Source organism: Sturnus vulgaris, chromosome 7 (genome assembly GCF_052056855.1).
Source record: "Sturnus vulgaris isolate bStuVul1 chromosome 7, bStuVul1.hap1, whole genome shotgun sequence".
Lineage (NCBI taxonomy): Eukaryota > Metazoa > Chordata > Aves > Passeriformes > Sturnidae > Sturnus > Sturnus vulgaris.
Genome location: NC_142249.1, coordinates 13,457,586 through 13,480,556, shown reverse-complemented (window position 1 = coordinate 13,480,556; position 22,971 = coordinate 13,457,586). Strand labels below are relative to the sequence as shown.

The 22,971-nt window shown below is 40.4% G+C and overlaps 2 protein-coding genes across 4 annotated transcripts in view; one reads left to right on the top strand and one right to left on the bottom strand.

Annotated features, from left to right (window-relative positions):
* Nucleotides 1-10,517, top strand: part of RFTN2 (raftlin family member 2) — a 31,012-nt gene extending 20,495 nt beyond the window's left edge. For all 3 annotated transcript variants that reach the window (XM_014879411.2, XM_014879410.2, XM_088167820.1), the window contains 2 exons: nt 2,355-2,433; nt 6,627-10,517. In XM_014879411.2, coding sequence (XP_014734897.2) covers nt 2,355-2,433; nt 6,627-6,896 — 349 coding nt within the window. In that variant the 3' untranslated portion in view covers nt 6,897-10,517. The remainder of the gene's footprint in view (nt 1-2,354; nt 2,434-6,626) is intronic.
* A 701-nt stretch (nt 10,518-11,218) lies between these two features.
* Nucleotides 11,219-21,280, bottom strand: MOB4 (MOB family member 4, phocein). Its single transcript, XM_014879412.2, has 8 exons — nt 21,146-21,280; nt 19,071-19,133; nt 18,538-18,638; nt 17,180-17,222; nt 16,851-16,937; nt 15,243-15,322; nt 14,400-14,511; nt 11,219-13,559 (listed from the first exon to the last, which is right to left on the bottom strand). The coding sequence occupies exons 1-8, from the start codon at nt 21,203-21,205 to the stop codon at nt 13,428-13,430; spliced, it is 678 nt and encodes a 225-aa protein (XP_014734898.1). The 5' UTR covers nt 21,206-21,280; the 3' UTR covers nt 11,219-13,427.
* Nucleotides 21,281-22,971: the final 1,691 nt, after the last annotated feature.

Genomic DNA, 22,971 nt, shown 5'->3' with positions numbered 1-22,971 from the left:
CAGTGTAAAAAAACCACTGACTTTGTGGTTATTAATTTATCCTGGCTCGCTGCTTAATCTATGTTTTCAAAATACCCTGACTTATGAGGCAAAGAGGGAATGTAGAAATGTGAGGGAAACTATGGGGCTTCCCTTGCTCTAAGCACTTTTTCTCATTTAAATTCTGTGGAAATCCCACTGTCATTCAGTTCTTTGTGAATTAAGCTCATAGCAGCTTTGTCGTGTGTGGCATTTTAATAAGGTCAGACTTAGAGATTTGTTAATTTACTTCTTGTCTACTCACCATCGTGTCCTTTTTCTGTTCTAGTAGAATTTGTACAAGCTGTAGCTTAATGTTTGGGTTTTTTTCTTTTCTCTGAAGGAATGCAGACACTGTTACAAAATAAGCCTTAGGCTCTTCCCCTGCCAGGGACTGTGCTCAGCCTTGCTGCTTGGAAGAGACATTTTTCAATTGATGGAAAGAGACATAACTGAGGCACAGAGAAATACCTATCCAAGTGGAATAAGGTTGCAGGATTGCAGATTTCCTAGTAATGACATAAAATCTAAACACTTTCTTTTAATGAATGCAAATAGTGAGCTAGGGACTCTTGGAACAGGAAACCTTGTTAGGCTTAAGGAAATGAATTAATTTGTTCTCCTCCTTTTTTTTTTTTTTTTTCTTCCCCACAAGCTGGAGTTTTTAGTTCTCTATTCTCATCCAAGGAAGACATGCAAAGATATGCCATGACCTGAGTTCAGGCTGACATCAAGGAAGATTGTGAGGAGCCAAACACAATCACAAATATTGATCTGAGGGTCTGTCTATGCAGGGAATAGTACTGGTTTGTGTACTTTCTGAGAGCCTACTTCCAGAAGCTTTACTAGGGGAGGCTGTTAACAAGCTCTTCTGAGCTCATAGGAACACTTTTAATCCCTGGTTCTCTTGGAGCAAGTCCCCGATGTTAAATACAAAATAATTTTCAGTTGTGAAACATAACATCAGTTACCTTGACTTCATTGTGTGGTTGTTAACCTTGTGCCATATCCATACTGAAGTAAAAGATGACATTCTTTTAGTGCTTCTTTCTATAATGTTATGCATAATAACAGTTTTATGATTGATAGAATAGGTAGAATCATAAATACTTCAAATGAACTCTTATCTATTTGTTGTTTCTATTTTGCAACTTATGTTTAGTGCACTCTTCAATCTCTAGTCACCATTTTGCCAAATAATCTCAGTGTTTTGCCTTTATATGCTTAAAGAGCTTATTGAATACTGCCCAGAAGCAGCTAGGGGGAGAAAAGCTTATAAAAATGTAGTATTTGATATTTAGAACAACACAGGAATTTTTAAAATCTTCTCATTCTAGAGTTCTCATCTTGAAATGGTTTCACTTTCAGTGACAGGGATTGGGGTTTGCATTATATATCCTATCTTTGAGGTGACATATTTGGAAAGGTGATGGAAATTCATTAAAATTTAGAGGATATATTTAGCACCACTACTAAGGGCATGTAATGCTTATGAAACAGTCTATCAGTAACATCTGGTCTGGGGAGCAACTTCACTTGTCATGTTTATTTTTCTACAAGTATTCCCTTTTGGAGAAAACCTAGCACCTTTGCTTTGTCTACTACAACAGTATTAGCATAATGTAAAGGTTCCAGGACTGAAATGGCTCTTTTTTTTTTTTTCTCCTTTATTTTTCTTACTAAATTTTCTGTCTATGCCTGGTGTCACCAAAACATGACCCTGATGTCATTCATCTCAATCTTGATGTAAAGCTTATTAAAACTGAGCTGAAGCCCTTTATCCATAAGTGGTGAGGCAGCAAGCTTATCCTGCTGTGTCAGATGACATTTTACAACTTTTATTTAGTAGTAAAAAATGTCAGTTCCCAAGTTTCATACCACAAAGTATTGAGAGATTTGCTGAAGCTGTGAATCTGTTAAGATTGGGCCTGGTTGTTGTGACATCATAATCTGTTGCTGTATATTTAACAGTGAAGATTAAATTTAAAAAAAAGACTTTTGAAGGTTTGCTTCAGAAATAAATGTACAGACTTGGATTAAAGTAGGAGCTCTGATTTTTAAACTTTCAGGAGCACACATGTTAAATAATTCCAGTCATGGTAATACAAGTTACTGGTCTGTCCATATTTTCATGTGCATCACCTTAACCCAGTTCTATGCTTCTATTTAAAAAAAAATGTTATTATAGAACCATTGAGGGATTAATAAACTGGATAATACTCTGTAGTCCGTCCTCTTCTCACTCACGGACTTAGACCCACCTTAAAGTTGACTTTGAATATGTTAGTGACAATTATTGCCTTTAAAACATGGAAACTATTTTCTCTACATTTTAGTGAAGGAAATCTGGCCACAAAGCAAGTAATTTTTCTTCAGAGACCTGTTATGTGGAGTTCTGCTGTCCAGACACCAGAGGTGAGTAACATATTTGTGTTATTAATATAAAAAAATCAGTACTTCACATAATGGTAAGATACAGAAACAAACTAGACTCAGGATTAACAGGAGGAAAAAGTGGCAGAAGAGGGTTTCCCCTCAAACAAGTTGGAGTTTGTGGATATTTTTTGCAGCTGGATCACGTTACTTTTTTCCTCAGCAGTTATTTTTTAAGCCATGGAGAAAAGCATAAGCATGCTAAAAACCTGTTTTGTGCTAAGGAATTACCATGTCTCAGGTGAATGAGGTTGTCTGTGCTATATTTCCTTGGGAGTCTTAAAAGTTCTGATCAAAATCCCGCATCTCTTGCACATGAAACAGAAAACTATTTTGACCTTCAAAATTTCTACTTGCACATTTTTAGAAGAAAGGAGTGTTAAGCTGTGCTGTAAGGGATTCTGTCATCTGCAGGTTATCAGGGTGAAGGGCTGTTGTTGCTTGAAAATGTGTGACAGATAGAGAGGCTTTAAAATTCCTGCACTGAACCTCAATAGCTCCTTGTCCCTTTTGAGTGGAGCTCCCATAACAGTGGTTGTATCGAGTGCTTTGAGGATTAAGTGACTGACAGTCTCCATGTTCTGCTCAAAATCAGTGGCACCATTACTACACCTGTAAAGTCCTGCAGTAAATCCTGCTGTGCCCAGAGAAAGGTGAACTCTAGGTGGGCTTTTCTTTGCCTGGTCTTTTGATGTACTGTAGTGGGTTTCCATTTTTGGTTCTTTCTCAGCCTTTCTCTATTCAGCATGTCTTTGCTGTGATAAGCAGTTAAGAAAGCTATGAATGTTTTCACTCACGTCTAGCAGTGGAGTAGTAACTTTACAAACTCATTTGTGGCATATAATTATATGGCAGTGATACCTAGCAGTTTCTTTCTCTATTTATATGAATACTTCCATAAGTCTCTAAATTTCTTGCTTTTATATTTCACCTTTCTCTGTTTTTTGTCTGTTCAGTGTGTTGCCATCATCTGTGTTTTCCTTTGTTTAGTGTTTCTAAAATACACTCTTCCTTTTTTTGTTCTTCTCCAGGCTTCTGCTTATCTCCAGCCTAACTTCCTTCTCACTGTGTCCCCTGATAATTAGTACTTCCATGCCTGGAAGAACTTGCCTTCAACATGCATAGTTCAAGTTCTATTTTATTGTTTTTGTCTCTGCCACTGTCTCAATTCCCAAATAGTTCTTGTATGCTGTCATTTACTTCTTCATTTTCAGAATTGGAGCTTTTGCTTTTTTGCTCTTCAGTATTCTATGTAGTCTCCTTTGACAATGTCTTAATCTCTCTCCATTCATACCCTCTTCTAAATTCTTCCAGTGGAATTTTTTCTCTAACTGCCCTCTGTCAAAATTATTTCCAGCTTTTCTCTTTAAAACCTTCTGACTTCTCTCACATGCCTGACTTTGTAGCCTTTACTTTTTTCCCTACTACATTTCTGAAAGTATGTTTTGGACCACAGTTTTTGATAGCAACATGGTAAATATATAAAGCAATATCATGTCAGTCATAAAATAATGCTTTTCCTGATATTTTTTCCTTGGTGAGGCATAATGCTGCTTCTAATTATGTGTATCTTACAAGGCAGTGTAACTCTATGTCACAAGGTGGGCTCTGCCATGAGATGTAATACAAACCAGTTCTGTAAAAACATTCAGTCTGAGGAACTGATGAATCTTTGAGACATGGCTTAAATTAAAAATGGGAAGCGTTGTACTCGCTGTTTAGATTCTTTCACCCTATTGTGGGAGTGATGAGCAGCCTTAGGTTATACAAATAAAATGTGTTTTGTAGTTGTTGTTTTATTTTGTTGGAATGGGAAATGTTTGACTTAAGTATTAAACATACTCAAAGTAAACAACAAATAGCTGATTTGTAGCCATTTACATCAGAATTTCTGTGTTTGAAATCTGGACAAAATGTGCTTTTTCAGTACCAGTGAGTGTTTTGCTTCTCTACCAGGAAATTTCAGTATGCTGAGGTCATTTAGCTTGGGATAAATAGGTGACTGGGGCTGAAGTTGAAACTTTTAGCAGAGTTACATTTCCCTTCTGCTTTGCCAATTAGGTTGGTTTTCCCCATAATTTTAATCTATTTACTTTATTGCTTTGTTTACCAAAATCTTTGCTAGCTTTGCACTGAGTGCCTAGATTTCAGGTGTGAAACAAGCTGTTAAAATTTGAAAGCATTCCCTTTTGCTCTAGAAACTTTACTGTTTGGAGGGGTTGAGGTTTTTACTTTGGTTGTTTTGATTTTGTGGAGTTTTTTGTTTTCTGTAACTTTTATTTGAAATGTCCCCTGGACATTGATGACACAGCTGTACAAATTTATCAAACTGTTGTGAACATTTTTGTAAAAACATTTAATTCCTGTGATTGTATGTTGGTGGTCATGACATCTTCCTTTTCATTTGTACTGTGTATCTGTTCACTGATGTTCACATTACATTAAAGCTGGTGTTAAAAAAATGTTCACATCCACCACTTAGGGTGTTTTTGAAACACAGAAATATTTCAGGTACCTAAAGTTTAAATTAAAAAAAGACTGCATCACAATTTATGATTATTTAAGCATACACATGTTCAGGACTTAGATACCTTAAGAAGAATAATGCTAGCAAAGCTCTTTAATTACTGAAAGAAGAAAGCAGCCTCATCCAGGCCTTCTCATGACTTAACTATCAAGCCCTGGTCACATCACTTTCCAGGTCCCCACAGTGCAGCAGGGTCTGGCTGTGGAAGGGGCTGTGCTCCTTAGGCATGTCCAGCTGTTGGACGTCTGTCACTTCCGTTCTGGAAAATGGCAGCACAGGCTATGGGGTGTTTTCTGTATCCAGAGTATTTTTTTTTAATTGTTGGATTGAATTTAGCATTGCCATTTCTAGAGTAAGTTTTGTTTCAGTAAGAATTGAGGGGAACCCCCCATTACTTTGTCTCTTAATCTCACAGGATCTCTTTTCTGAGGATGGAATATGTTATGTTCTCACAGCTCATCTCTCTGCCTTGTATATTTGTGGAGTTGTGTGTTATGGCCTGGCCTATGATTTATGTGATGGTACAAAAGCTTCTTGGGTTACAAGGGCTGTATCCTGTCTCAGTGGACTTTTTGTTTGTCACATACCATTTGCTTTTCCAAGAAAGGGTTCAGAGGATGAGATGCAAGATTGAACCATGCAGTGCTTGAGGGGTTGTTTTTTTTCTTCTCTCTCTTTCTTTATTTCCCTTAAGCAGACTTTTCCATCCTCTTACTGTGGCAGTCAGGCAAAACTTCCTTCTGTTTCTCCTGAGGCATTGCTGTTTGCCCTTGTCTAACTTCCCAATGTCCCCATAACAGCTTTCTTAAATATGTTTCCTTTAGCCACATGGGCCATTGTTTTTTCTGATTCAAAAGAATTTGAGAAAAAGCTTCGCAATGAACAGAAGGGAGACACAAACTTGCCAAACCATTGTAAAAGTCTGTGTTTTGGGTTTTTTTCAAGTGTCTGCACTGTGTCCTTCATGCATCGAAATGCAGCTCTGGGCTGAGGCTAGATTCCCTCTTAGCTACATGTGCTCCTTCTGTGGGCAGGGCAGTGTCCCCTGGCAAACGTCTCCGGGTGTAGTTGTGCTCGTGCTGAGAGCAGGGCTCCAGGCAGCTGGCTCAGGGCACTCCAGCCTTGCTGGCCCTCCTCCTCTGTGTGACTCAAGGCACTGACATTGTGTCTGGAGGTGCTACATCATCACAGATCTCAGGAACTCCTCTAGCTCCTGATGCTGAACTGAGATAAACCTTTTATTTATTGTTGTGCCTCAGACAGCCCTTAGTATAGTCTGCTAGGTCTATTTGCAGAAATCACGATCTGCTTACTTTTCTTTTTAGCATTGGCAACCATCACTTCAACAGGAAAGATGTCAGGCAGTCCCAATACTAATGTCAGACTGTATTTATACTGAGTTCCTCCTGTGCAAGGATTCTGTAGATCCCATTTCAAATGGCTGTATAGAGCAGCCACTGACTTCTGTCTGCATAGGTTTACTATGGGGATTGTAATTGCCTCCTCAGATCATGGCATGTTTCTTGAGAATTGCACTCAGTGTTAAAATGCAGTTACACTAAATCTATCCATGACTCATTGGAAACTGTTTGGCTGGATTGGTTTTCCCCTAAATAAGCTAACATTTCAATATCCTCTTGCTTTTCAGAGGAAATCCTTAAGACAAGTGACTGGAGAAGAAAAAGGCAGAGTGTCCAGCAGAAGTGTTGGATCAGACACAGCTACTTCTTGCCCTGTAGAAACTGGACAACCACCTGATGAGTTTCACCTATCTCCTTCTAAACAATATTGGATCAAAGAGGGATCCTCCCATTATGGAGGCTTTCCAGGATTCAGTAGCAGTGATGGAGTATTAAGGGAACTGGATGATGGACAATTTGACCAGGAAGATGGAGTCACTCAGGTCACGTGTATGTGATAAGTAAGTAACTGCTTCAAATGGACATGTACATAAATCACACAAAAGGGTTTTTAAAAAAAATTACACTATTACACTAATCCTATGACTCTTCCCAAACTTTTTGTATTTTTGTCGTTTTCCATGTTGTGTTAATCCTACTGTAGTAATAATACTACTGCAAAGTAATTTTTCTGTCTGTCTTTAATAGTATAACTACATGACTTGGGTGCTCTGCTTACTTGTTAATGCTTTTGACAAACAAGGAAGCAAAAGCTGCAAAACAGTGACAGTTTGAATTGTGTGGGAGAGAAAGGAATGAGGATGTTTGGAATTTTCCACAAGCTGGAGGAATGTCTTCGGGTTGGTTTGGTTGTTTTGTTGTTTGGAGTTTTTTAAGGATGTTGTAAATACTGGTGGGGAAGAATGAACTGTCTGGCTGTTAAGTTTTAATATAGTTTTCATTTTATTTGCCTTGCTTAAGTTCAAAAGCCTAGAGAAATATCAAGTCTTACACTAGTGTTAATAATTTAAGCTACATTCAGACTTGGTATGGACAGAAAAACTCAGGAGGCTGTAGGTAGGTAACATGCTCCTGGAATACAACTTTGCCTATGCAGTTTTCACAGGGTTCCTTGTACATGTAAGCCAGGAGCTTATAGCTTGTATTATAGTGATGTGTTCATAATATACTTGTGCGTGGAAATGAAGAACTGCTCATCTCCTAAAAGATAACTTGCAGTCTGTAAACAAATAGTTTTAAGAAGCTCCCTAGGAAGCATTGAGGGCAGTGTGCACAGTGATGCTGCTAATGCATAGGAAGAGGATATAGGCTAAACTTCATAGGCAGTTTTAGATGGATGTATATATAAAAATATTTCAGCTAAATGTATTACACTGGATAAAGTGTATTGAGCTGCATCCAATACCAGACTTGATGTTCAGAGGAAAGGATCAAGTGTTGTGCTTCCATCCTTACTGTGGGGAGGAGCTCTTGCATTAAGGGAGGTTAATTAATGCTGGCAAGGTGCTGTGGGGAGAGGAAGAAACAGTAATTGTTTTTATGCTGCTGTCTGGGAAGTGTATTTTACGGAGGAGAAGCTGAATAAAAATCCATCTCCAGAAGGTAAATGTGATTATAACTAAAATATGCATTTTTCATATAGTTTTAGAAGCAAAAAAAAAAAAAATTAAATGCTCCTCATCTTTAAGCTAGTGCAAAATATTTTGGTCAAAATAAGTCAGAACAGAACTGAGCAAATGTATTCATAACTTCACTCTGAACGTTTGCAGTACAGCACCCACATCACCTAGGGATTTTGGTACCTGCAGTGATGGGAACACCAACAGTTAGCTCTAAATAAGCACCCCAAGAGAGGGCCAGGATAGTAGTGGAAATTCACCTGCAGTCTCAGAGCTGTGCAGAAAGAACATGGGTAGTAACTGCTTATTTCAGAAAGCAAAATGAATTCATGCAGAAAAAAATGTTTAATTTTATAGGGTAGGGGGAAAACCCATTCTACTGACATAATTAGCATGGGGGAGGTTAAAACAATATTGCTTTGGAGCTGCTTCCTGATTTACTTTTGAAATTCTTACTGGCAGGCTTGCTTATTTTTTCTTTGGAAGAGCAACTCTTAACTGTTTGTAGCAGGTTGGGGGTTTTCTTCCCAAAAAAACCTACAACTCTGGAAGTTTAGCCTCAACTTCTTTTTTCCTCTGGACGCTGTGGGAAGTGATGGGGGCATCTCGAAGAGGAGGCACAGTAAGAAACCCCTTCTGGCAAAGGGTCTTCTCCCAGCTTTCCCACCAGCATCTGGAGGTGAGGGATGTGGGGCACGAGCCTTGTGTTCATTCTCTGCCTGGGGGCACTGTAGGGAGGACGATCCCCCTGCTGACAGGGCGAGTGCAGGGCTGGGTGTCCCTGCAGAGCCTGCCCCGAGTGCTGCTTTTACTTGGGACACTTCTTGGGGAGCACTGGTAACAGCCAGCAGGGATCTCCTCCACGGGACACAGATGGGGAAGAAATATGAAAATACAAGTTAGAGCCATCTCTGGCAGAAAGCCAGGTAACTCTAGTATATTAAAAATGGAGTAACAGCTGGTCAGTCTTATGTAACCTGGAATATGTTGCTCTACTTCCAGAAGTACTTTTTTATGACTTATTCAAAACTTGTGTGTGTGTAGTTTTATTGGTCATTCTCCATACAAGCCAAATCTGTAAAATGGGCAAAAATTGGTCCAATACCAGTACTGAATATTTCAAGTTAGAGCTTGTAAAATAGATCAAAGAAATAACTTTTTATAAAGCAAGATCTTTGCTTAAGATAGTTAACATTCGTGAACCCTAAACCAAAACTGAGCTTGTAAGTATTTAAGTAAGTTACCAAGTATGAAGTAGTAAATGTAATGCAGTTACTCTTTCTAGAATGCATCCATTGGATAAAAATGACTTAACTTTTAACTGATGTCTTTCCATATCACCTGTTGAAACTGCAGAAAATTCAAATAAAGCAGTATCTTTCTAAGATAAATATTCTCTTTAAAATTAATGGGATGTACACAAGAGAGACTGTTTTGGAACTAGGGTGGAAATTGAGTATGTCCTGGATGTCCTGGATGTCCACAGGTACACTAGAATATCATCACTTTTAGCAAGAAAGGCTTCTTTTTTTTTTTTTTTTTTTTTTTTTAAATGAAATAAAGCGATATTCTTTTTCAGTAGCCCTCAGTTTTAACTGTGCTTTAGTCCTTGCTCGTGAATCTCACAGGTGTTGGCAATGCTGCAGACCTCTGAATTTCTTTGTGTCTTTTTAATGCAGTATAACTATGCTGAATTGTCTCCTCTGAACCCACTCAGCAATTCCTGCTGGATTGTTAAGGACAGCTGGGTTTTTTAATGTCATTTGTCTCATAGTATCAGCCTGTGCTGTGGAAATATTCATCTGAATTGTTTGCTTTTGGCAGTCAGGACAAGTTGCTTGCTCAGCCTGTGTAAAGACGAGTGGTCAAATGTATGAATACAATTCTTGCACTATCTTCCTAAGGTTTGGATGCTGAAACTGAAAAATTGAAAATGCTTCTAAAACAAATCATGGAAAATCTTGTGGCTTGTTCCTTGTAGTAAAAATTGTGAAAGACAACTCCCTCTTACTTGGATGAGTACAAAAGGGAGGGTGCATTTTGGGTATAGGAGATTTGATTTCAGCTCCTTATCACTTATTTGGTACAAACCAGAGCATTAAGGTTTGCCTTCGCTGGTGTGGTGACAAGCACCGTCCATTAAGTAAATCAGAAGAATTCCCTGGAAAAAAATAGTAAGTACATTTTTTTGTAGTCAGTAACAAGTCTTCAGCCAGGAGCCCGTGTGTTGGAAATGGAGTAGGAAAACCCCTTCCCTGATTGTGACAACAGAAATGCTCTGCAACTATTAGAACAGAAGGCAGCCAATAGCATTCATGAACCTCTGTAGAAGACTGTTTATACTTTCTGATGCTTAAATTGTTTGGAGAGGAAATAGTTTTCTAATGTTTACAAACAGGAAAAAACTGTCCACAGTTATATTTTGTACTTTGCTTATATCTGTCAGAACAGTTTATTTACATACCTGGTCAACTGCAATAAATGGCTGCTTCACTTGTTTCTGGTCTGTATAGTATTTTCTTCATGTACAGGTTCAGATCTTTTCTATAGGAAGATTCTCACCATTAGAAGTACTCACCAAATCAGTTACCAGCTTATGCTGTTTGTCTCACACTGACATTAACTGGGTTACATCCATGTATACCTTGCCTCAAGCTAACATTACCTTTTTGAAGTCTTGTCTGAACAGCAAAGCCTGACAGAGTTAATGCCATCTAGTAAAAGCTCATCGGGTTTTCCCTGTTCTTAGTATATTCATCTTTCAAAGGCAAAAAATAGAGATTGCAGTCTTGACAGTTCCCTGTGGATTAACACCATGGCTGATGTGCTGGAAGATGTGCTAAGTCAAAGGTCAGGTAAAACCCCAGTGACAAAGGAAGTAATCTGACAGTGAGTCTTTGCTTACAGCCTTTGTGTGTCTGTGACACAGTCATAAATGTGCTTATTCTGTTTCTAGAGGGGCTCTTTAGACCTCCCATATTTTATCTATGGAACCAGCATGTTCTGATTGCAGGGGTGTACAAATTTGAGGTCTGACTTGCACGTTCCTAATGAGTATTTTATTTCTCTGCTTCGGAAATAAAGACGACTTGACTTGAGCACACTTTGCAGCAGAGATGGGGGAGCACCCAAGGGTCTGTTGGAAACAGTTGGCTGTGTTCTCGGACAACATGAAAAAAAGAGAATAACTTGTCAAAATATAGTGGTATGGATAAAGAAACAGTTTAATTTTATCCTTTTTTTACAATATAATTCAAAGACAGTTTCCCTATGATGTAAAGTCTAAATTAAACCTGTTAATATTTATTAGACAAATCAATGGTTTGCTTAGGCTAATTGAAGTTTTATGGTACCATCCAGGCACATGTGTGTACACAGTACTCATGTAAACAATAGCAAGGGAAAATACAAGCAGTGTCTCACTTAGGCCTTATATAAAATCAGCTTAGTAGAGCAAGTCAACTTTACAGTGCAAATCTGAATGAGAATAAACAGGATTCAAACTTCTGAGTTCTGTTTTGAAGTTAAACTCTTAAAGCATAAGAGGAAGAGGTTTAAAATTTTAATGCAGTCCTGAGCACCACATCATTTTCTTCAATTTTGTAGAGGAAATGTAATTAGCAACACCAGTCCCATGTTTTTGCCTGTCCAGTCACCACGGCCAATGTACACATGCAGTGACTGTACAAAGGAGCCACACCATGGATGGTCCTAGAGCAGACAGCAACGAGCTAAATCCATTTTACTGCCTCCAGAAGACATCCTCCTACCTGCAGTACTAACTCCAAGGTATCTATCAAAGTCAGGTAACCTGGTCTATACAAGGCAAGTTACAGCTAAGTGTATAGACAGTAACTAAAGCTACTTCACTCTGACAACATCTCATGCAATTACCCTGCTGACAGTTAAATACAATGATAAACATGAGACAAGAAGCTGCTGAAGAACACAGCTGTTGAAGTACTTAAGCTTAGTCTCTCTATTTTCTCATTGTTTATATTCCCTTTACATCCAGGTGATAACAGTTGCTTGAGGTGTGCTTGATTCATATAAAGAAAAAAGAGAATTTAAGGCATGTTTAATATATTATGAAAAAACACTTACTAAAAATATGTGGACTCCCTTCTTTCCATGTAAATACAATGTAGAAAACAAAGTGTAAATTACTGAAACTAGCTGAGCTAGCTCATTCTGACCTGCTGAAAGAAATAGAGGGTGCCTGTCAACCTCAGAGAAACAAGCTAACTTCTTAAACAGCAAAGCAAAATTCATTCAAGAACACAGCTACTGCTTTTAGACCCTGCATTCATGTACACTTAGCAGTATTCTCTTATATGCATCTCTAAAACATTTAATTCTATCCTTCCAGACAAAACACAATTAAGCAGCACTCATGGAAATTGTCAGTTATTGCAAATCTGCAAACACAACTCGAAAGACACCCAATAGGGAACCAGAAGCATGAATCCAAATCTTTCTATCAATATGGCTAAGGTAAACGAAGAGAAACAAATGTATGTTGAAAACATAATTAACTCTAAGAATTTGGTTTGATATTTCAGGTCCTTTACATGTTTTGACTAAGAATACAAGCAGAGACTGTGCCAGTGTGTTATGTAGTGTAACATGAGCAGCTGAGGTATAATCTGTAAGCAGTTGCCATAAATATGCACAGGTATTCTTTAGAGGTTGTGGACTGGAGAACAGCAGAAGTCTGCTGTAACAGGACAGCACCTGTTACCTGCTGCACACAAACCTCCACTGCTGACAAAAAAAAAAAAAAAAAGTCCAGAAAAGGTGTTAGATATCAAGAATATCTATGTTCAATACCATAGTGAAATTGTCCTTTTGGTTAATACTATAGATCCTGTTAGTATTTGGATATACACATACAGCAATATGCACATCCAGAAGTAAATCTTCAAAGCCATTTTAAAAAAATAAAATGTTAAATTAGGAATAAGCTACATTGCAAGAAGCTTCCTGCAGAATTATATATTTAAGGTGATAATCTTTGAACTAAGACTTAATATAGCTATTGCGTTACAAAATGGCTTGCTGTGAAACTGTAATCTCAATTTTTCCCCACCCAGTCAGACACATCTTCAGGATTGTGATTCAATGATTGTTTAGCAGCATTTTTAGAGAACTGTAAATTCTTTTATTAACAGGCATTATAAACAGATACTACTACTTTTATTTAAAAACCATGAGTGCCACATTGATGAATATACAGCTCATGAATAACTTAGAAGTATTTCCCATATTAAAAGGCAATGCACACAGCATACAAAAAGTATACTAAACAAAGCTATGAGGATACGTGATTGAAGTGTCTAAAGTGATATATACAGTACATAATTAATGTTTTGTTTATATTCAGTACAGAATTCTGTACTGCTCTTCCCATTATGCCTCACTCTCCCCTGACACTGAATTTTGCACTTCTTCTTCCAAAATTGGTACAATCAGGTTATCCTTGGACATCAGATTATACTTCATCACAAACTTAGTGAACCGGTGACACAAGAAAGTTTCATTCTGGAGGTGAAAAAAGGGGAAAAAACAGTATGTACAGAAGGATTATTTTAAACCATTATGAGAAACGTGCTGCTATGTAATTGTCTCATATGATTTACAGGTCTTAGTCACGCTTAAATAGTACATTTATATTGCTTCTTTTGTATCTTTACTGCTTGCTTATAGTTATTACAAATACTAAGAAACCTACTGAAATTGAGGCTTCAGTCACAGCTCAATTTAATAGCACTTAATGCACGTAGGAGGAACTCCAGAACCATACTTCTAAGTATTTAAATTTATTCTTGTCTATCTCCAACACAACAGGGCACGATCATTTGACAGCTGTTCCAGAAACCTTAAGTGGGATTTGGCAAAGGTTTCCTTTTATATTTAGCTGTACCCCTTATCTATCTTTCTACTTTCCCATTAAAAAAGAGTTACTGGTGGTACACAAGTTGCCCTCAATTACTCTTATCCTTTACAGTTACACTGTTGTGCAACCTACTCAAACAGGAAATACATATATGTAAGCAGTACTAACTGCACTCGGTGCTTGAATACATTCAGGATTCTTAAATGCAAGAAGAATTCAAGTTGTCTGTAAAAAAACCCTCAAATTCTGGCCTTTTATCTAAATGAAGGGAAACCATAACTGAACACAATAATCACATAAATTATTTTTTATGTGTAGATGTAAGCATAACAGCTTTTCAGTTCTTGTAAAACTGGAATCTACTGTAATCAATTCTTCACTTGAAGATAGATCTTCCAGTAGGATTAAAATATTTTATACAATTCTATCACAGCTGTAACTTCAGTAAATGCCCTGCTTTCAATATGTAATTTCAAACTACTTACTTCATATTCATCAAATATCTGCCGGTGATGAAAATAAGCGTGTGAAAATATTCTGTAAATCCTTCGGCACACTGATCCTAATTTGGCTACAGAGGATTCCTTTATGCTAACCCTGTAAAGCAGCAGGAGAAAGGTTACACAACTGCTCTAAGGAAATGACTACTGAGACACGTGTTGACATAAATTTTGATTGTTAAAACTATTCTGTATAATTGCATATGAAATTCAGACTTGTTGATGCAAGCTCCACATTTACAAATTGTACTTGACTACAAAAAGTTCTGACTGTAATTAATCATCATCAATTACTCTAGTAAAGGCTGGTTTCTAGGTACTTGCAGTTTCACCTCCTTGTCTATACTGAATTCCTAGAGCAGCACAGCAGGGAGTTTTCTCTGATGTGACCTGCCCATTCAGTAGCCTGTCTCTGTCTTCTGTGCCTGCCATGTCCCACAGTAGGTTGGTGTTGGCTTCTGGAGGGTTTTGGTGCTGTGCTGTTTGAAGGCCTTTGAGGTGCAGCATCTGTCCAAAGGCCATCCTCTTGTTTAGGTAGGTACTACTCCAATGGAAGCCCTGTACCACTAACAGATATCACTAAAACGGTTTTTACTTAAAAAGCATCCCTTGGCTTCAGTAAATGGCAAACTATTTGAAGAAATCAGAATTCTTCCTTGGCTCACAAGTGGCAATAGGCCTCCCAGCTGCTAAGAGCTGCAGGATTTTTGATAGTTCCAACAGTAGTCCATGAAAAATGCATTTCACCTCTCCCTGAGCTTTGTCACTATATTAAGTTCTAACCTCCTCCCTCCTTCTCTCCCTCCTCCCAAGAGAAAATGTTTTTACCTGCTGGGAAAATATTTATTGCTATTCAGAAGACATGCAGCTCCATCAAGTGTGTGCCTGGTGTAGTCTATAGCAGGACACTACAGAAACAGACAGTGAGTGAGCACATGCTTACATTGTCAGAACTTGTTTAAAAAGAAACATTTTATTATAGTTCCTGATGCTTTGAACTTCACTGGTCATTTTTATTCCCAGGACTCACATAGCTTGTCTAAAGGTATAACTACATTTCCTCCTTAAGTGAGTAATTTTTTTTCTCTGCTTCACAACCCATGTAAATTATTTCAAGAAGAAAGTTACTATGGTAATGCCATTATACACGTGAGTAGTGAATTTTTTGTTTTTTCTTGAGCAAAGCTGTATAATAAAAATACATGCTAGGAGTGCACTGAAAGTAAAGATGATTGTTACCTCACAGCTCATTTGGTTTCCCACACAGTCAAGTTGCCAGACTTGCTCTTTCACAGGCTCTGAAACCAAACCTGCACCTAAATCTATCAGTGCTTTTTTGCTTTGGCAAAGAAAACTAAAATCATGCTGTAACTAAGTGTTTAACAAGCCATGCCTGGTTCTCCAACCAAGTACACCTAAAGAAAGGAAGATGAACTGAGCCAGACTGAGAGAAGGAATGTCTGTCCATTGTCCATCCACCAATGTCAAGAAAAAGGCTTGTCAGTTGTCCATTTTTGTCAACAGTTCAAGGTTCCATCACCCCCTCTCTGACCATGAGTTGGTAGCTACTGCCATGGAAAACAGGAGATGAATGCTGCATGCTCAGAGATAAAATGAAGGCTGAAATTCTCCAGTCTAGCTGAGGACAGCACTGCCAGACATGCCAAGATGCTGAGTAGGGATAGAAGTTAAAGGAGGGAGTGGGACATCGGCTAAATCAAAACATCTCAGGAAAGTAAAAGCAGAACAAAACAAGAAAAAAATCTTACAGGACAGAAAAGATAAGGTTAAAAAGAACCAATACCTTATTCTGGAAGGTGAAATACAAAGATAAATATGACAAACTGCATTGCCATTGTAACCAAAAGCGACAAAGACTTTCTGAAGGCAGAAAAAAAGATGTATCAAATGGTTCAAGAGAAGATCTGAACAAAGTTTAAACTAACTGGACACACAGGAAGACAAGCTAATGCCATGCTGATAAACCCACTTGACTAGAAACATTTTTATGACTCCACCACCTTTTTGGAGTAACTGCCCTAAGAATGAGCACATGCAGTCACGTTTGGAGTGTCAGGGCTACACTGTGGATCAGGGCCAATGTCTGAAGACGAGAGCCTATTCTCAGCATGGAATCTTCCAGCAGTTAAAGAGCTTTTTTCCATGGAGTTTCAGGCAGGCTCAACACCAACCCAGAGAGAAAAGGGGAATGTGCAATCCTGCTAATACTGAGGTAAAAAAGCAGTTCTTTTTACCTCAGCCTGTTCCTCTACACAACACTACAGAATGACAAAGAAGAGTAGCTAAAGTGATATTCCTAACTCATAAGCTCTCAGTTTGACTAGAAGCCACCTCTAACAGGCTCCCCATGAACATATGAACTGTTAAAGAAAATTCCTGTGTCACTGGAGTCAGTTTTCTGAAATACATCCATACCTCTTTGGGAGTTTTATGAGCTGCACAGAGAAAAATCCACTGTTCAGTTGCTGTCATCTGAGTACATGTGTCAGGGTGACATTCACTCTGTTAAAACAATTACTCAGTTAAGAAAAGAAACCAGCAGCAAAAGGAGCTGATCTTTTCAAGTCACTTCCTTGCCCTGTCCACCCCCCAAAAGCTTTACTTGCTATAAGCCCTTCAAATCTTACAAAACCTCCAGCCATTGCTTAGCCCTGTGTGTATATATTTAAAAGAAAGCTCTGCAATTTACATAAAACAAAAAAGTCTCCTCCCTGACAAAATACAATTCTCAAGAAAACAATTACCTGAAGTTTGACAGCTAGTCCATTGAGCTCAAGGCAGAATTGTCTAAAAGAAATCGAACACAGCAGCATCAAAATCAGCTATTTATTTCCTCACTGCAAGTATCTCATAAAAACAGGTTAGACATTCTGATCTTCAAACCAGCAGATGTTTTTTTTATTCAGCTAAGCAATTATATTTTAATTCTTCACTGAGAGCAGAGGCTGAGTTTAACATATCATCTAATGGAAATGATTAAGATACCAACTTTGTTATGAAAGAAAGAGCTATTTCACAAAGATTTAAAAAATTAAAAGAACACTTCAAGAAAATGAATTTAAGAGTGTGTTAAACTCATATAGTTGGATTGTTCCATCCTTTTAAGATGTACTTGCAATCAGTTAAGGGGTTAAAGTCCTATCTTCAGGTCAGTAACAGAGTGGGATCTCTGGAACACTGTTTTCACTGGAAGGCATCTGAAAGTGCTTTCTTCAACTTTACAGAACTCAGCCCTCCATCCTATAAGAAAGCTGGAGAAATTTTCCAAAATTCACAAGTGACAAGTCACTTCTATGAATCTAAAAATTTTGGAGGGGTATATGAAAGGACAGGGGAAATTCTCGAAATATGACTTTGCAACTGTATGTAGATACTTTTTCCTTTCTTGAGGATTCCCTGTTGTCTATTGAACTATTGCAGACCAGAGGAGAGAAAATGTGAGGCAAAAAAACAAGATGTCTGAATCTAGGAGGAGCTTACAACTGTTCTTATTCCAGATTATACTCAATAAAGTGAGAAGACATGCTTGCTTAAAAGAAAAACAAAAAATAAAAATCAGGACAAAAAGATTATTACGTATGTATTAATAACTACACTACAACTGAAAAATACTTTAAGGCACAACCTTCCAAGGCTGAACATATATATTGTACTGCAATTTAAAAAAACTCACAGAGGTGAACAAAAAGGTTTGTTTCCTTACAAGCAGAAAAAGAACTGCAAGACACAGTTATTCTTGCTGTCCCTGCCAATTTGCCTGCAAGTTGCAGAAAAAGCACTGGGAGCATCTGGAAATCACATTACTCATTAGTGGAGATCAACAAGTGACAATACTGTGAGAAATTGCTATAGAAATTCATTGCATTATCTTCATATTCATATTCAAGAAGTATACTTTCTTTAAAAAAAATTAAGATCAAAGCACATTCTAAATCTTTAGAAATAACAGGGAATTCAAAAAATAATACCAATATTTAACAGCGGAAAAATCAAGTTACATTTAAGTTAGTTTTGATGTGTAACATTCAAATAGGTTCACTAGCAGCATCAATGAACAAAACTTAGAACCAAAACAGAATGTTAACAAAAGATGGATTTTTACCTTAAATGTTCATACTTCCATACACCTTCATCCTGGCCTTCAGGAGGTTCAAGGATCTTATCAATGTTGGAACAGTCTGCCCTTATGTTTTGTTGAATATACTGGGGGGGAGTAGAAATAAAAGTAGATCTTGTTGTAATTACAGTAAGATGGTATATCTAGGACATTACATCTTGGAGGGGTTTAGTCTTTACTTAAATGATTGACAGACTAAAATGTTCAAAAGTAGATGGGCAGGGTAAGGAAACTGGCATTAAAAATGCCAGTTTATTCAATTAAAGAAGGTAAAAGAATGGAGAAACCCCCACCATTTTCTTATTTCTGATTTGTTTAAACCACACATGGAAATTTAAGTTATTTCTGCAAACAAAATTAACCATTAATTTGTTAATATACATAGGTGCTTAGGAAATTCACTGCTGTGCAGCAACACCCTAAGCAGATAAATACCAAGCCCTGCTCCATTTTATATACCAGAACACAAAACCTGGGAAACTGCACTCATTAACAATATTTCATGTAAGTAGGAATACCTGCTGGACAGCTAATGTACTATCCATTTCTTCAAAGGATTCATCAGGCCAGTTGTAGAAATCCTGTTTTGAAAAAAGAAAGTTTAAAGCAATTTAAACTTTAAATTTTAAACAGAGGGGGAGGAAGAAAGGCACACAATCTACAATAAGCCTGAGCATGCAGGAAAATAGATGGGAGTTTATACAATTCCAGGAAGCTGCAGCTGAACAGAAGCAGCACAGAGTCCTGGCAGGAAGAGGGTGAGATGGGATTTAGGCTCCCAGCACTGCATCAACAGCACACCTTGAAATGAAGAGCTCTGCATGACTCGGCAGGTGAACACCCCTGCTGCCCCACACCCTGCTCTAACACTGCAATGTATTTTTTACATTAAATACAGCACACAGCACCCACTGCAGGTGTTAGACCAGGTAGCAGCGGGGAAGAAGAGGTGTGTAGAGAGCAGCAGCACACACTGGTTATGAAACTAAAACTCCCAGTGGTGACACAGCAAGAAAAACATCTCTGAGCTGAGATCACGCAACGCTGTGCTGGCCTAACCTGGTACCACATTCCCACCTTACCCTTGGTAAGGTCAGTAACCCTTAATTAATTTACCAGGGTGTTTATCAGCCTTATTAATGATAAAGCCTCCCTGACGTTTCACCTCAGATCCAGCTGCACCTGTGTTCTGCAGCAATCCACAGGATGTGCTGCAGCCACGATCATCCCAACCATAGGCATTTTCTTACTGTGCATTTTTCACATCTAGAATTTGGTGCTACTCCCTCATATCATGCAGAGATGCTGCACATTAGCTTGCTGTAGCCATCCCAGTAGGTGCAATGACTCAGTGAAAATGTCCCAGCTGCAAAGCTCAGCAATCTGTTCCTGAGAGAGTAAGTCAGCTCTGGAGAAAATACCTCAAGTGCATATCCACTGTTGAAATATCATTACCTAACTGTATTTGCAAACTGAATAGCTATACAGTGTCATCCAAAATAAAACATTAAATATAGCCAACCACAAACAAAAATCACGTCTATAGAGAGGAATTATCATCACTATATTCAAAATTGTTCAATGTACATGAATATTTGACCAAACCTAGGTCTGTGTCCAGCTGTTTTTCAGAATACCCCAAATTTATCAAAGGTACACAATATTCTGTCTCCTTCATTGATGAAACATGCATAGAATGACCTGATTTACAGGATTGTGTAATAATTTTATCTCTATGCTATGACAAAGAACAGGAGGAGACATGTCAGACACTGCTCCTTTCCCACCATGCATTCTCCTCACAAAAGCAGAGGGGAAAGTCTCACATCAAGGTCTGACAGATCACCTCTCTGAAATAATCTAAAAAATGCAGTTTTGTGTTTGAGGTGTGCCTTTTCCAGCTGACCGTGAGACCGCAGAAACAAATGAATTCGATTTTGGTTAAGAGAAGCGATGTGACACCAGCATTTCCTTGTGCTCAGTTACGTAAGGAAGGATGACTTCCCTCTGGGATGGGCAGCCAGGTACGCTCGCTCTGACGGTGCCGAGCTCCCACCGGGAGCGCCGTGCAGGGTCACGAGCTCGCTCCCAGAGCGTGCTCTCGGTATTTTCACAGCACTAACAGCAACAATGTCTGACAGTACCGGGGAGCCGCCCTGCCTGCGGCTGCCACAGGTGTTCCCCGGCCCGGCCGAGGCCCCTGCGCTGCGGGACGCGGTCCCTCCCTCGGCCAACAGGGCCCGACGCGACCTCCACTCCCAACCCGCAGCCTGGAAGCCCCGGCGGCGCTCGGCGCTACCCCCGCCGCGGGGCCGCCGCCGCAGCGGCCTTTCCGCCAAGCCCGCGGGGAAGGAGCTGCCGCCGTTCCCGGCCCGCTCCCCGGTGGCCACCAGGTCTCGCCCGCTGCCCCGCGCCTGGCCGCTGGAACAAAGCGATCCCCGCAGTGGGGCCGGGGCCGCCGCCGCCCCAGCCCCGGTAGGCCTGTCGCGGCCCTCGGCGCCGCCCCGCCGGCCGCTGGGCCCCGGCGGCGGAGCTGCCCGTGCCCGCCCGCCCGGCGGCTGCAGGGGGAATGGCGGTGGCTGCAGCGACTCACCTGGGCCTTGGTGCCCGGGCGGTTCCGCCGGAGCACGGCCGTGCCCTCCGCCATGACCATAGCGACCGCGGGGCCCGGATGTGCCGCGGGGCCGCGCGGGGCGGGGCGGGAACACCCGTGGGGCGGGGCGGGAGCGGGCCCGCGGAGGGAGGGGCTGCACGGCCAGAACAGCCGCCGCGCGCGGCAGGGGCGGAAGAGCTTCTCGCGAGAGAAGGCGAGAAGCGGCGCGCGGGGGCGGCCGTGAGGGGAGGGCGAGCGAGCTGAGCGAGGCTTCTCCATTCCTTGCCCCTTCCCGTCTGACCCCGCCCGGCCGCGGGGCAGCGCCGGCGAGCCGTCTCCCGCGCGGTGCTGGAGGCCATGCGCGATACATTGTGGGCACCTGCGGGTCCCTTTCCTAGAGGAGAGTTTTGTATTCCTGAGGGATAACACTGACGCCCCCCCCTCCTCCCCAGACACACAGAGCCAGGAGTTTTGGGGCCGCTCGGTGTCGCAGCGAGTGACCCGGTTTGGGAGGCGAAGCCTCGCGCGGAGATTGACGGCCTGAGTGGCTCTGGAGGAAATCCGTCCTTCGCATTTCACCCCGTTTCATCAGCATCCCGCCCGCCAGCCCCTGGCTATGCGTGCACTCAGGCAAGGTTAGTCCTTGCTTGTCTCTGTACAAGTCCCTGGTGTTCTGTACAATACAAACCATACGGGTATGGATTTAAAAAATATTCAGAGTTTTATATTCAAGACTTATAGTTGTTAATTCTAAAAAAGATGAGTAAAAACCCACCCCTGCAACGGTTGTTTAGGGTAAAACAATTTTCAAGTAGGCAGGAAGCCTTTCTAGGCCTGCAAAGGCAGGACTGAGACAGCTGTGAGCTTGGTGTGCAGAGGGCACAAACTGCTCTGCTAATGGCAAACAGAGTTAGCTTAGGTTTCAAGGTTTACTGAGTCGGGTGTTGACTCTATTTGGGAAGAAAACAGAAAAAATACACTGTTACTTCATAGCTGGCTGATAAATATGTCTGCCTTAGAAGCAAGTTTTGGAAGACCAGAGTGATTATTTCTGTAGGATAAGTGAGAAGAAAATTATTTGAAAGCTGTTCTGTTTCTCGAAAATATATGGTAGAAATGGGTACAGAATAAGGAGGGGTGAATTGCTTCTGTGTGCAAGAACGATGGAGCAGGAGGTACGGAGGAGACACCTCCCTCACACAATCCAGGATAAATGATTACAGCTGTGTGGTGTTTCCTGCCAAGTGGAGAAGGTGCCACCTGGTGCTGTCCCTACTCCCACCGCATTTCAGGGTGAATGCTGCGTGTAGTGTCCCCCTTTATTCAATTATTTTGCTTTAAATAATACGTCAAACCCTCTTCCTTCTACCCGGTGAGAGTTACAATTTGTGAAACATTTTTAGCTCGAAAACACTGAAAAATCTCTAAGTATGCATTCCCGTCAGGAAGAGAAGTGCACTTTGAATCCTGGCTTTGCTTGGGCAAGGCCGTGAGCAGGAGCCTGCCTTGCTCCGGGGGCCCGCTCGGAGCCGAGAGCTGGGCAATGTGCGAGGGAGCAGAAATGGGTGACGGGGTCAGCGCCCGCCCCACCGCCCGCACAGGCAGCTCCTCATGTTACACTGTAACACGGAGCTCGCCGTTCCTGGCTCCAGGCACCCCGGGTCGGTTTGCAGTAGTTACTTTTTTACTCCCGGGCAGCATTCCTGCCCCAGGGATGTCAGCTATTCCGGTGGTGTGGCGAAACTCAGCTTGTGTAAGAAACCATCAAAAGGTTTAAAATGCTGTGAAAAATTGGTGTACTGGAATGAGGAGTAGAAATGGTCTGT

What these genes read in the sequence shown, in the direction of transcription:
- MOB4 (XM_014879412.2), bottom strand. Translation starts at nt 21,205, where the DNA reads ATGGTCATGGCGGAGGGCACGGCCGTGCTCCGGCGGAACCGCCCGGGC. An exon ending in GACTAGCTGTCAAACTTCAG is followed by an intron (nt 16,938 to 17,179) that starts GTAATTGTTTTC and finishes TTGTTTTAACAG; the next exon opens with AGTGAATGTCACCCTGACAC. An exon ending in AATAAATATTTTCCCAGCAG is followed by an intron (nt 14,512 to 15,242) that starts GTAAAAACATTT and finishes GCTGCTTTACAG; the next exon opens with GGTTAGCATAAAGGAATCCT.